We start from the raw sequence: 12,616 nt of genomic DNA on the forward strand, positions 1-12,616 counted from the left end.
ATGTGCCATGAGGAGTGTGGGAGGTGCAAGCTGAGTGTGCCATGGGGAAGGGCAGGAGGAGCAGGCCGAGCACGCTGAGTGAACCATGGGGAGGGTAGGGGGCAGAGAAAGTTAAGCGTAACCATGAGGGTGGGGGGAGAACAGACTGTGCCACTAGTGTAGGGGGAAATCAAGCTTAAGGGTGTGCCAAGGGAAGGATGGAAGAGAGAGAATGATAACAGGAGAGAGCAGGGTCAGGCCCAGGGCAAGGCTGCCCCTGCCCTCCCCCCCCCCATCCACCACCATGCTGGGCCCCCTGCATTGAAATCACAGCACCTCTCACCTCCGTGTAAAAGCGCTGCAGGCAGCAGGGCAACAGATCACTTCCCTTCGGGCCTCCTTCCCTCCCTGTGTCCCGTCCTCACGGAAGTTACGTCAGACGAGGGCGGGACACAGGGAGGAAGGAGGCCCAAAGGGAGGCGATCTGCTGCCCTGCTGCGCTTTCACACAGAGGTGAGAGGCGCTGTGATTTCAATGCAGGGGGCCCGGCCCGGTGGCAGACGGTCGACGACGGAGGGCGGGTGGGACTGCGGCGCCGGGCCCCCCCTTGGAGGCCCAGGCTCAGGGAACTTTGACCTCCTGCCCCCCCCCTCTCGGCGGCTATGGGAAAGAGAGAAGGAGAAAGAATGAGAAGTGAAGGTGTGTGTCTGGAGGGAGGGAGAATGAGTGGTGAGGGTACTGAATGTGGGAGAAGACTTTGGGGGGCAGAATTAGGGGTCTTTGCTGGGAGTTAGAGGGAGAGAGAACTGCAGTCTGAGTGAAAGGTGAAACTGGGGAGGCTGGAGCCTGCTCTTATGTTGGGGAAATTCAGTGCAAACACACTAAAACAAAGCGAAAGCTACATACCTGTAGAAGGTATTCTCCGAGGACAGCAGGCTGATTGTTCTCACTACTGGGTGACGTCCACGGCAGCCCCTTCAATCGGAGATCTTCACTAGCAAAGATGTTTGCTCGCCCTCGCGTGCGCACGCGCGACCGTCTTCCCGCCCGAACGCGCTCGAGTTCGTCAGTCCAGTAAATAGCAAAGACAAAGACAAGGGAAGACACAACTCCAAAGGGGAGGCAGGCGGGTTGGTGAGAACAATCAGCCTGCTGTCCTCGGAGAATACCTTCTACAGGTACGTAGCTTTCGCTTTCTCCAAGGACAAGCAGGATGCTTGTTCTCACGAATGGGGTATCCCTAGCCCCCAGGCTCACTCAAAACAACAAACACGGTCAACTGGGCCTCGCAACGGCGAGGACATAACTGACATTGACCTAACTTATTCAACTAACTGAGAGTGCAGTCTGGAACAGAACAAAAATGGGCCTAGGGGGGTGGAGTTGGAATCTAAACCCCGAACAGATTCTGCACCACCGACTGTCCGAACCAACTGTCGCGTTGGGTATCCTGCTGTAGGCAGTAATGAGATGTGAATGTGTGGACAGATGACCACGTCACAGCCTTGCAAATCTCTTCGATAGTGGCCGACTTCAAGTGGGCCACTGACGCTGCCATGGCTCTAACACTATGAGCCGTGACATGACCCTCAAGAGTCAGCCCAGACTGGGCGTAAGCGAAGAGGTTGCAATCTGCTAGCCAATTTGAGATGGTGCGTTTCCCGACAACCACTCCCCTTCTGTTGGGATCAAAAGAAACAAACATTTGGGCGGACTGTCTGTGGGGCTGTGTCCGCTCCAGATAGAAGGCCAATGCTCTCTTGCAATCCAATGTGTGCAGTTGACGTTCAGCAGGGCGGGTATGCGGATGGGGGAAGAATGTTGGCAAGACAATTGACTGGTTCAGATGGAACTCCGACACCACCTTCGGCAAGAACTTAGGGTGAGTGCGGAGGACTATTCTATTATTATGAAATTTGGTATAAGGAGCATGAGCTGCCAGGGCTTGAAGCTCACTGACTCTACGAGCTGAAGTGACTGCCACCAAGAAAATGACCTTTCAGGTTAAGTACTTCAGATGGCAGGAATCCAGTGGCTCAAAAGGAGGTTTCATCAGCTGGGTGAGAACGACATTGAGATCCCATGACACTGTAGGAGGTTTGATGGGGGGGCTTTGACAAAAGCAAACCTCTCATGAATCGAACAACTAAAGGCTGTCCCGAGATCGGCTTACCTTCCACACGGTAATGGTATGCACTAATCGCACAAAGATGAACGCTTACAGAGTTGGTCTTAAGACCAGACTCAGACAAGTCAGTATTCAAGCAGGGTCTGTGTAGGACAAGAGCGAGGATCTAGGGCCTTGCTGTCACACCAGACGGCAAACCTCCGCCATAGAAAGAAGTACCTTTTTAGTGGAATCTTTCCTGGAAGCAAGCAAGACATGGGAGACACCCTCTGAGAGACCCTAGGAGGCAAAATCTACGCTCTCAACATCCAGGCCATGAGAGCCAGGGACTGGAGGTTGGGATGCAGAAGCGCCCCCTCGTTCTGAGTAATGAGGGTCGGAAAACACTCCACGGTTCTTCGGAAGACAATTCCAGAAGAAGAGGGAACCATATCTGACGCGGCCAAAAGAGAGCGATCAGGATCATGGTGCCTCGATCCTGCTTGAGTTTCAGCAAAGTCTTCCCCACCAAAGGTATGGGAGGATAAGCATACAGGAGGCCGTCCCCCCAATCCAGGAGGAAGGCATCCGACGCTAGCCTGCCGTGGGCCTGAAGTCTGGAACAGAACTGAGGGATCTTGTGATTGACTTGAGCGGCAAAGAGATCCACCAAGGGGGTGCCCCACACTTGGAAGATCTCGCATACCACTCGGGAATTGAGTGACCACTCGTGAGGTTGCATGATCCTGCTCAATCTGTCGGCCAGACTGTTGTTTACGCCTGCCAGATACGTGGCTTGAAGAAACATGCCGTTCCGGCGTATCCAAAGCCACATTCTGACGGCCTCCTGACACAGGGGACGAGATCCGGTGCCCCCCTGCTTGTTGATGTAGTACATGGCAACTTGTTTGTCTGTCTGAATTTGAATAATTTGATGGGACAGCCAATCTCTGAAGGCCCTTAGAGAGTTCCAGACCGCTCGTAACTCCAGGAGGTTGATCTGTAAACCTTTCTCCTGAAGGGACCAACTCCCTTGGGTGTGAAGCCCATCGACATGAGCTCCCCACCCCAGGAGAGACGCATCCGTCGTCAGCACCTTTTGAGGCTGAGAATTTGGAAAGGACATCCCAGAGTCAAATTGGACCGAATTGTCCACCAATGGAGGGACTGAAGAAAACTCGTGGACAGTAGGACTACATCCTCTAGGTCTCTAGCAGCTTGGCACCACTGAGACGCTAGGGTCCATTGAGCTGATCTCATGTGGAGGCGGGCCATGGGGGTCACTTGCACTGTGGAGGCTATGTGGCCGAGCAATCTCAACATCTGTCGAGCTATGATCTGCTGCAATGCTCGTACCCAAGGAACAAGGGACAGAAGATTGTCGGTCCTCGCTTCCGGGAGGTAAGCGTGAGCAGTCTGAGAATCCAGCAGAGCCCCTATGAATTCGAGTTTCTGAACAGGAAGAAGGTGGGACTTTGGATAATGTATCACAAACCCTAGTAGCTACAGGAGTCAAATAGTCATCTGCATGGACTGTAGAGCTCCTGCCTCGGAGGTGTTCTTCACCAGCCAATCGTCGAGGTAAGGGAACACGTGCACTCCCAGTCTGCATAGAGGGCTAGCAAATGTCTTTGCTAGTGAAGATCTCCGATTGAAGGGGCTGCCGTGGACGTCACCCAGTAGTGAGAACAAGCAGCCTGCTTGACCTCGGAGAATGCTAAATTTTGCAGAATTTTTAAATATTGTGTGCAGAATTTTCAAAACTTTTGTGCAGAATGCTCCCAAGAGTAATAGGAGAATAAAGAATTGGAGAATCCCCTTGATGTTCAACGTAATTGGATTTCAAAATATATCACCAAAAACCGTTTTAAGTAAATAAGGAACTGCAACTCAAAAATCAAACATTATTCCCATTTTGGTACTTACTCTTTCAACTTCATGGCATTTCTTTAAGGCATCTCCATATTTCCCTAATCTTTGATAAGCTGAGGCACACTCTGTTTGGAACCACATGCACTGCATCTCATTGAGATTTTCCATAGCAGATGTCCCTTCCTGAAAAGTAAACATTAAGATTTACAGAATAAGAAACCAGACTAGTTATTCCTACCTGTACATACATGACAGAAAAAAAAAAAAAAAAAGACGGACTCCTGGTTTACCAAGTAGTTTATATGATAGAAAAGGACACCAGATAAAGACCATGTGGCCTTGTCCAGTTTGCCTATCCATACCAACTACGAAGCTCTATGATCCCTTCCTCTCCCACAGAAATTGTCTGCGTTTGTCCCATGTGGTCTTGAATCTAGGTACAGTCCTCATTTCCACTGGAAGCTCATTCCATACATTACCACCTTTTCAGTAAGGAAATATTTCCTTACATTACTATTGAGTTTATTGTTTTTCACTTTCATTCTATGCCACCTTGTTCCAGAATTTCCTTTCAATTGAAAAAGGTCTGCCACCTGTCATTTTTTTAAAATTCCTTTTTTATCATTTCTCAAATACAAAGCAGACAACTACAAAGATCAGAACAACAATAAAAACTTTACAATGAAACACCTACACCCCCCCTCCAGCCCCAAGGCTCTGTGCAGGTTTTGAAAAGGCTCAAGCCATATATGCTGTAGAATATGAATAGTTCAAAAGTCTGCTCCGTGCCAGTGGCAATAGGGTGGCCCAAGAAAGGTTCCCAGATCCTGGTAAAGGAATGCCCCAATGAAGAGTCCAAGTCTGTAAATGACCAGTGCTCCGACATCTGTAAAGGAATGCCACTGCACTATAGATGGAGTGTCCGCAGTAAGAAACAGTTTAATTTACACTTCTTCCTCAGCAAAATAGCACATTTCACAAATTACAAATACCTTCTTGGTGCTGAGTGTACACAATGAATTTTATATTAGAGCAGTTGGACTCCAGGAACATCTCCACATGTTTTGACACAGACACAAGTCCAAAACTGCAAGATTCTAGGACAAATCCAAAACATATGCCCTAAGGTGGCTGGTGGTTGTAAACATTTCAAACAGGTATCATTCTGATGTAAAGTCACCTTACAAGAACGTGAAGGGGAAACAGGTGTGCAATGCGTTGAAAAATGAGAAGTACCTTAGCTCCAGCTAGACTGGTCATGAGGAAGCCATAAGGAGTTTGGAGTCTCTCCTGGCTTGAACACCCAAGCTTAAGTGTTTAGAATAGGAATGCAATGGAGGCAACGCCTGTGTCCTGCTATCATCATCATCTGGAAAGAGGTTTTTTTTTTTTTTTAAACTCTGCCTCAAGGATTCCTGTGCCTTTCAAGAAGCTTGTCAGCCCTCTAGCACCCCAAAAAAACTTTTACTGGTGAAGTCAAAGGCAGTCACTTCCTTGATTCCCAATGAGAACAATGCCCAAGAGATCACTGTCATTTTTCAGACCCCTGCATAGCCATAGGAGCTTACCTTAATATGGAAGAGCCTGAGGATCTATGCTTAACTTGAGTATTAAGGTCCCTGCACTCACCTGACTTTCCTACAATTGGAAGTGATAAGCCTGGATTCATGGAAAGATGCACTATCCATAGAAAGCAAACTTATGGAGATGGCACCCTACAGGACCTGAGAGGAAGAGAGGTCAGCACCACCAAAGTCTAGGCTCAAATTCCAAGAGGAAAAGACTCCTCAAAATGGGGTCTCATGTGCTTCTCTCCTGAGAAGAAAAAAATCCCTTCAGAAAAACATCTGTCTCCCTTGCAATAAGCCAAGACTGCCTTTTATGAGAAGTACACACTGTGCCTCCATTTAACGTTCTCTGAAGAATGAACCAGACTGAAGAAATGTGGATAACTGCAAAGTGACATACATAGGGAAGAATAAACCAAATACAGGTACATGATACTAGGTTCTGTATTAGTCACCACGTAGGAAAAGGATTGATGTTTCTTTGTGGACATTTGCTCTGAGTGGGCAGCAGGAAAAAAAAACGTTAGGAATTATTTGGAAAGGAACAGAATAAAATGAAGTCTACTACAATGTTTCTGTGAACACTGAGTACTGTGTGCAATTCTAGTCATCACATCTCAGAAAGGATATTGCAGAATTAGAAAGATGCAAAAGAAGAGAGTCCAAAATGATTAACGGAATGAAATGGCTCTCATATGAGCAATGTAAAAAGAGGTTATAGCTCTTCAGCTTAGAGGAGAGATATGATAGAGGTCTATAAAATACTCTTTCAAAACATAAAACTAGAGACCATACTATAAAGTTACTAAGTAGCACATTTAAAACAAGTAGGAGAAACTATTTTTTCAAAGTGTAGTTAAGATCTGAAACTTGATGCTGGAGGAAGTGGTAAAAGCAGAGTAGCTGGGTTTTAAAAAGGTTTGAACAAATTCCTGGATGAAAAGTCCACAAACCATTATTAAAGCAGACCAGGGGAAAGCCACTGCTTATCCCTGGCATAAGTAGCATAGAATCTTGGCAGGATCTCTGATGGGAAGAGCAGATGGCATGGATGGGCAGACTAGATAGGCCATACAATCTTTATCTGCCTACAATCTTCTATTTCTGTGTTAGGTACGTATGACCTAATTTGGTCACTGTTGAAAACAGGATATTCAGCTTTACCCTGGCCCAATATAGCAATTCTTATTTTATGTTAAACCATAAGAGGAAATACTGCCTCCTCAGTAAAGCTGAATCTCTAATGTAGATCCACTACATGAACCTTCCTCGCATCAACTGAAAGTTGCAAATACACTGAAAAGAATCCCTATGAAAGCTAAGCCTCTCAATGGCCAAGATCTTGATAAAATGGAGTGAGGTTTCCAAGAAAAACATATTTGAGGGGAAAATGCTTACATTACCCTCTTGGTGTTTTGGCAAATTGGCTACAGGAGCCGCTCCCATATGACTCTTAGTAGGGCGTTCACACAAACCAAAAAGTAGGGAGGGTAGGCTCTTCCAAAGAACATGAGGGAGATGTAATGATTCTTGTATGTAAAATGTAATACAGTAAAAGAATTGACTCAGCAGCTGTGTTTTGGTGCATAAGTGCCTGCCTCAAGAGTCAAAATACAGTGCACACTATTTGTATACTGTTCATCCGATCCTGCTCATGGAGAAACAGGTGTTGCAGAGCAACAATATTGCAAAATCCCAAGTGAAAACAGCTTCAATTAAAAAAGAAATTGTGAATAGTAACCGTTGGACTAATATTTTGGAGTGCCAAGAATGTTGGTTCATGCAAAACGTTACTGCACCCTAATGGTGCTGGTTATATAAGCCATAGCAAGCTCTAAAGGGAACTACATCCTGGCCCAAGGACGATTTACTCCCAAAGTAGAGGACGGCTAGAATTGCTTCCCAGCATGTTGCTATCAACTAATGGAGTTGGATAGACAAATATCCAGGTTTACAACCAAAATTGTCAGATTATAGACAACTTACAATCCCCTACCCCATACTTCAGTGAAGCCACTGGTATCTTGTGGTCTCTCCTAGACAAGGACTTCCCTTTTAGCCTACAAGGCTGAGAGCTGATGTGACAAAATAGGGTGTCCCCTGTTCCTTCCTTTCAGGAGAAATCTGTGGAGAGCCATTTGCTGCGAGCTTCTGGACTCCCAATAGTAACTATATATGCAAGAGATCGCATCAGAGGAAAGCAAAATGTAGGAGATGCACGTGTACCCTTGCGCATGGTATAACATCCACACCATCCAACTTGGAGCCCAGAGTCTGCAGGACAGACTATTCTCGGAGTAACATGGAAAAGGAAAATTTAGAAACCAAGGAGTGAGGCCTTTCTTAAAAGGACTCCCATATATTCTTCAGGCTGGGAAGAACCATAAATCTCTTCTCCCGACAGCCATCCTAGTGGTTACAGTATTTGAAAAAAACAAAACAAAACATGCACATGGCCTGTGCTGACCTGCCCTATGTGGCTAGTTGACAGAATGGAGGAACCAGCCCTAGTAAGGAGGTAAAGATCTTTACATCAGAACAGGGAGAACCAAATATAAGCAATCGATTCGGCCCTGAATCATGCCCCAAATAATATTCGGTCAAATAGTGATTTAAATTTGAATACAAATAATCTGGGCTCTACTGTGCTAAATACTACTGAAATAAACACTTGAATCTCTGATTTCATGTTGCTTCTTTTTTATTATTTGTTATGTTAAAGCTCAATGCCCATTATTTGTATTCAGTCAAATAATGTTTTTTATTATTCGCATTCAGCCGAATAGTAAAATATGCTATTCAATACAGCTCTACCTGCTATGTTTTCTCTGGGTTTCTTATATGTCTTTATTAGACAGAAAGCAGCAGAGACTATTATATGTGCTTAAAGAGCTAGATTTCACTTGGTAGCCCCATACAAAAATAAACAAAATCAATATGATGTCTATGAAAAGTAATTATGTGCTGAATAATGTTAACACATACCAGGCCAATTCTAACCTTTAACCAATATATTGCCATATACCAGTTATTCTAAAACATTTATACTGACCAATTCATCTTTTGAGGTAAGCAACAAGGGACCCTATCTAATAACTTTCACTAAGGTTGTGTATGTTAGCAGTTAAAGTTAAGGCACATTAAGTGCACAACTTATTCGCTATCCATTGGGGGCATTTCCAGCACCTTTGGAAAGGCAGCTGTGCAGTTAAAGCAGAGCAATGATCTTCTGGAGGTGTAGCTAACTGTACCTGCTTTACCTGTTTTGTTAGTTACCATGCAGTAGCGACCTCTAAACCAACTGCAAGGTGCAATCCTCACCCGAATTTTTCTGTATTGGATATTTTAACGTCACATCAGGCTGTTAGCAAATTACATGACTTCATGTGATGAAGTAGTGAACAAAATTCCACATCTTTCTAAAAGAGACTAAGGGGTCCTTTTACTAAGGTGTGCTAACAGATTTAGCACACACTAAATGCTATGCAGCACACTGTGTATCAGCATGGCACTTAATACACACTAACTAATTAGCTCGCCTTACTAAAAGGACCCCTAAGCATTTCTGCCATGTGCAAGACTTTCTAAGCTGCAGCAGTTCTACTGTGCTGCTCAGTCACCATTTAGCAAACACATAAGGAAGAGTTTCTCTCACGCAGGTTCAAACAGCTGCCCTTAAAAGCAGAAAAGGGAGATCACGTGATACCGTGCTAGGAGAGCGGGCACAAATGGGAGAGCTCCCAGGCCCGGATCGCAAAACGCACCCTCCATGACCAGCATTTTGAGCTCTAAACCAGTACTTCAGGGGCAAAGACCTGATGAAGCAGCGGGGCAGCGAAAAACAACTTACTTTGAGCCATAGCCATGTCCGCAAAGTCACAACGTCGAGAGGAGAAGGCGCCACATAACGATTGTAAAATGGCGGCAGGAGAGGACCCCGGTAGTTCTTCCATAAGATCCCCATGGGTGGCTGAAGTGGTAGCGAGGTGAAAAAGGCGATTGCAGACTCTTTGGATAAGCGTTTACAAGAAGTGGCGGACAAGTTAGATACGGTGGACAGGAAATTAGAATCTTTAAAAGGTGAATTTCTACACATTGTCAGCGCGTCTCTGATCTTGAAGACCAGGTGCTGCAGCTTTCTACATTGACCAACACTCTACAAGGCAAAATGAAATTACTGGAGGATAAGGTGGATGACATGGAGAACCGTTCCCGGAGGGGGAATCTACACTTGGTCGGCCCTCCCTGAAAGCATTACAGAAGTGGATTTGAGACATCTCAAATCTTGGCTGGTTTCTAATCTGGGGCTGCGGTCGGAGTTGGGCCCGCTCCGTATCGAGCGGGCATATCGATTAGACCATAAGAGACAGGAGGAGTCGCACCCATGGGTGGTCATATTTAAGATTTTAAACTTTGCACATAAAACTGGATAAAACTGGAATCCTGCGGGCTATAATATCTAAGGGTCCTCTTTGTTATGACAACAAAAAGGTCGTATGCTTTCAAGACTTTTCAACTCGGGTCACGGGCTTGATACGCGCTTATACCCCGGTTTGCGCTGAATTACACCGAAAGACACATGCAGTTCGCTTTGTTATACCTGGCTGAACTCAAGATTTTTACTGAGGGAAGGCCCCAATTCTATGACACACCCGAAGCTGCTCAAGTCTTTGTAAAAGATCTGCCTACATCTATGGATATGACCTGATGGGAGGTAATCGCCATCTGAAAGCAGAAACGTGGAATCGAATTGGACCTTTGAGTACTCATTTTGCTGGTTTGGGCCCCCTGCGATTGGAAATGCTCAGCAAGATTATTCATTTGGCCGGTGAGATTTGTGTTGGTATTGATGGGTGGATTTCTATATCTTACCTAAATCTATTCTTCTTTACGGATGAAGCTATTGTAAATTGATTTTGACAAGCATTTAGCACAGCCACATATGCAAGTTGGCCTTCGGAAGTTCTTTTGTAAGTAAAATACTGGGGCTATATTTATTTGGAGCTAAAACCCAAGCAAAGGGCTGTGCTGATCGGAGGCTAAAGTGCCTAGAGTGGCTGAGCAAGAACGCTGTATACGATGTTGAAACCTGCTGTGTCTCTGACCTGTGGACGTACCTATTATATGTCTACCCGTATCAAAGTTTAATAGTGTCTAATGTTAAAATTGGTTTTTCCACTGCAAAGAGAAGACAAAAAAGGTTTTTGGTTTTTTTTTTTGGAATATGTAGATCATGCTTTGATTTTCGTCTATAGGCAAGTGGCCATGAATTTGGCTATTCGGATATAAAAATCAGCTGAAGCATTGTGTTGACTGGAAGCACTGGTGACCTGAGCTGCTGAACAAAAATGATGCACTAGATAGTGGAGTAAGTGAAACAAGCTCTGATGCGGTCCTGGTCGAAGATCTGGATATATGGCTCTATAAACTTAATTGGATCATTGTGTTGATGGGAAGAATCGTTGTTCTGAGCTGTTGGACAAAGCTGCTGTGCACGATGGTGAAATATGTTTGTTCTTGCAACAGGGTCCAGACTGCTATGCGTGTGCTCACACCGCAACTTATGAGTGCTGACTGTTGCGGTTGGAGTGCACATGGTAATGTCAAATTTTTTTTATTTTAATTATGGAAGCTTCTGGGTTCTATTGTACTTTGCAGGAAAAGTCTATTGTATTAATGCTGGTTCGAATTGTAAAGGTGTTAAGGAGGGTGGGTTGGGGGATTTCTCACACAGGACCTCATCCAATAGTTGATTGGACATCTTGGATATATGGGATATGAGGGGGTGGAAAAGGGGATTGGGGGAATAGTGTTTTGTGGGGGGGGGGGGGGTTGTAGGGGGAGGGGACTTTTAGGTTGGGAGTGGGTGTGTAAGCAGGTTTTTTGGGGGATTTTTGTTTTTGGGTGTGTGTGCTAGGAGGACATGTGTGTTGGTGTGGAGTGTGATGTCGGGCCCAATGATTCTTTTCAGTCCTGTGCTGATTGGGGGGTTGCTGGCTGGGACGACTGCCCGAGGGTAAGGTTAATGGATGCATTTATGCAGATATTGTTGCTGGTCCATATTAGTGATGCCACTCAAACTGGTGTCGTGGAATGTGAATGGAGTCTCCTTGCCCATTAAAAGACAGAAGATTCTGCAAGCCTTGAATCGTCAGAAAGCTGATATTGTTTTCTTAAAAGAGACCCACTTGTCATCTATAGAGGATTCCAAGTTTAAGCGTTGGTGGGTTGGACATGTGGAAGAGGCCCCAGCAGTGGGTCATAAGGCTGGTCCCCTGGTTCTTTTCCAGAAAGGATTGGATCTGGTGACACATCAAACAATTGTGTTCAATTCTGGTCACCTTATCTCAAAAAAGATATAGTGGAATTAGAAAAGGTGCAGAGAAGGGCGACGAAAATGATAAAGGGGAAGGGACAACTTCTCTATGAGGAAAGGCTAAAGCGGCTAGGGCTCTTCAGCTTGGAGAAAAAGGCGGCTGAGAGGAGATATAATAGCGGTAACGTGTAATTAAACTCTGGAATTCGTTGCCAGAGAATGTGGTAAAGGCAGTTAGCTTAGCGGAGTTTAAAAAAGGTTTGGACGGCTTCCTAAAGGAAAGTCCATAGACCGTTATTAAATGGACTTGGGGAAAATCCACTATTTCTGGGATAAGCAGTATAAAATGTTTTGTACTTTTTTGGGATCTTGCCAGGTATTTGTAATCTGGATTGGCCACTGTTGGAAACAGGATGCTGGGCTTGATGGACCTTTGGTCTTTCCCAGTATGGCAATACTTATGAACTTATGAGAGACCACCCAAGGTAGATTTTTATTAGTTAAAGTTTCTGTAAACAAAAAACCCCTATTACTTTGCAATGTGTACGGACCCAATGTCTATGACCACAATTGGATGAAGTCCATAATACGTAAGGTGGCCGGAGTTGTAGATATACCCATCATTATGGGGGGTGATTTTAACATGGTTCACACCCCTGCCTTGGACAGATCCATGCTTGGGGGAGAGGTGGGTTCTGTAACAAAGGGAATTCCATTGTTGTGTTCCAGTTTGGATTTACTGGATTTTTGGAGAACATTAAACCCAATGGACAG

The 12,616-nt window shown here is 45.2% G+C and overlaps 1 protein-coding gene across 1 annotated transcript in view; it reads right to left on the minus strand.

Moving 5' to 3' along the window:
* Positions 1-12,616, minus strand: part of NAA16 (N(alpha)-acetyltransferase 16, NatA auxiliary subunit) — a 444,477-nt gene that overhangs the window by 113,836 nt on the left and 318,025 nt on the right. The window contains exon 13 of the mRNA XM_030200546.1: positions 4,013-4,141. Within this exon, the coding sequence (XP_030056406.1) occupies positions 4,013-4,141 (129 nt within the window). The remainder of the gene's footprint in view (positions 1-4,012; positions 4,142-12,616) is intronic.

Source organism: Microcaecilia unicolor, chromosome 4 (genome assembly GCF_901765095.1).
Source record: "Microcaecilia unicolor chromosome 4, aMicUni1.1, whole genome shotgun sequence".
Lineage (NCBI taxonomy): Eukaryota > Metazoa > Chordata > Amphibia > Gymnophiona > Siphonopidae > Microcaecilia > Microcaecilia unicolor.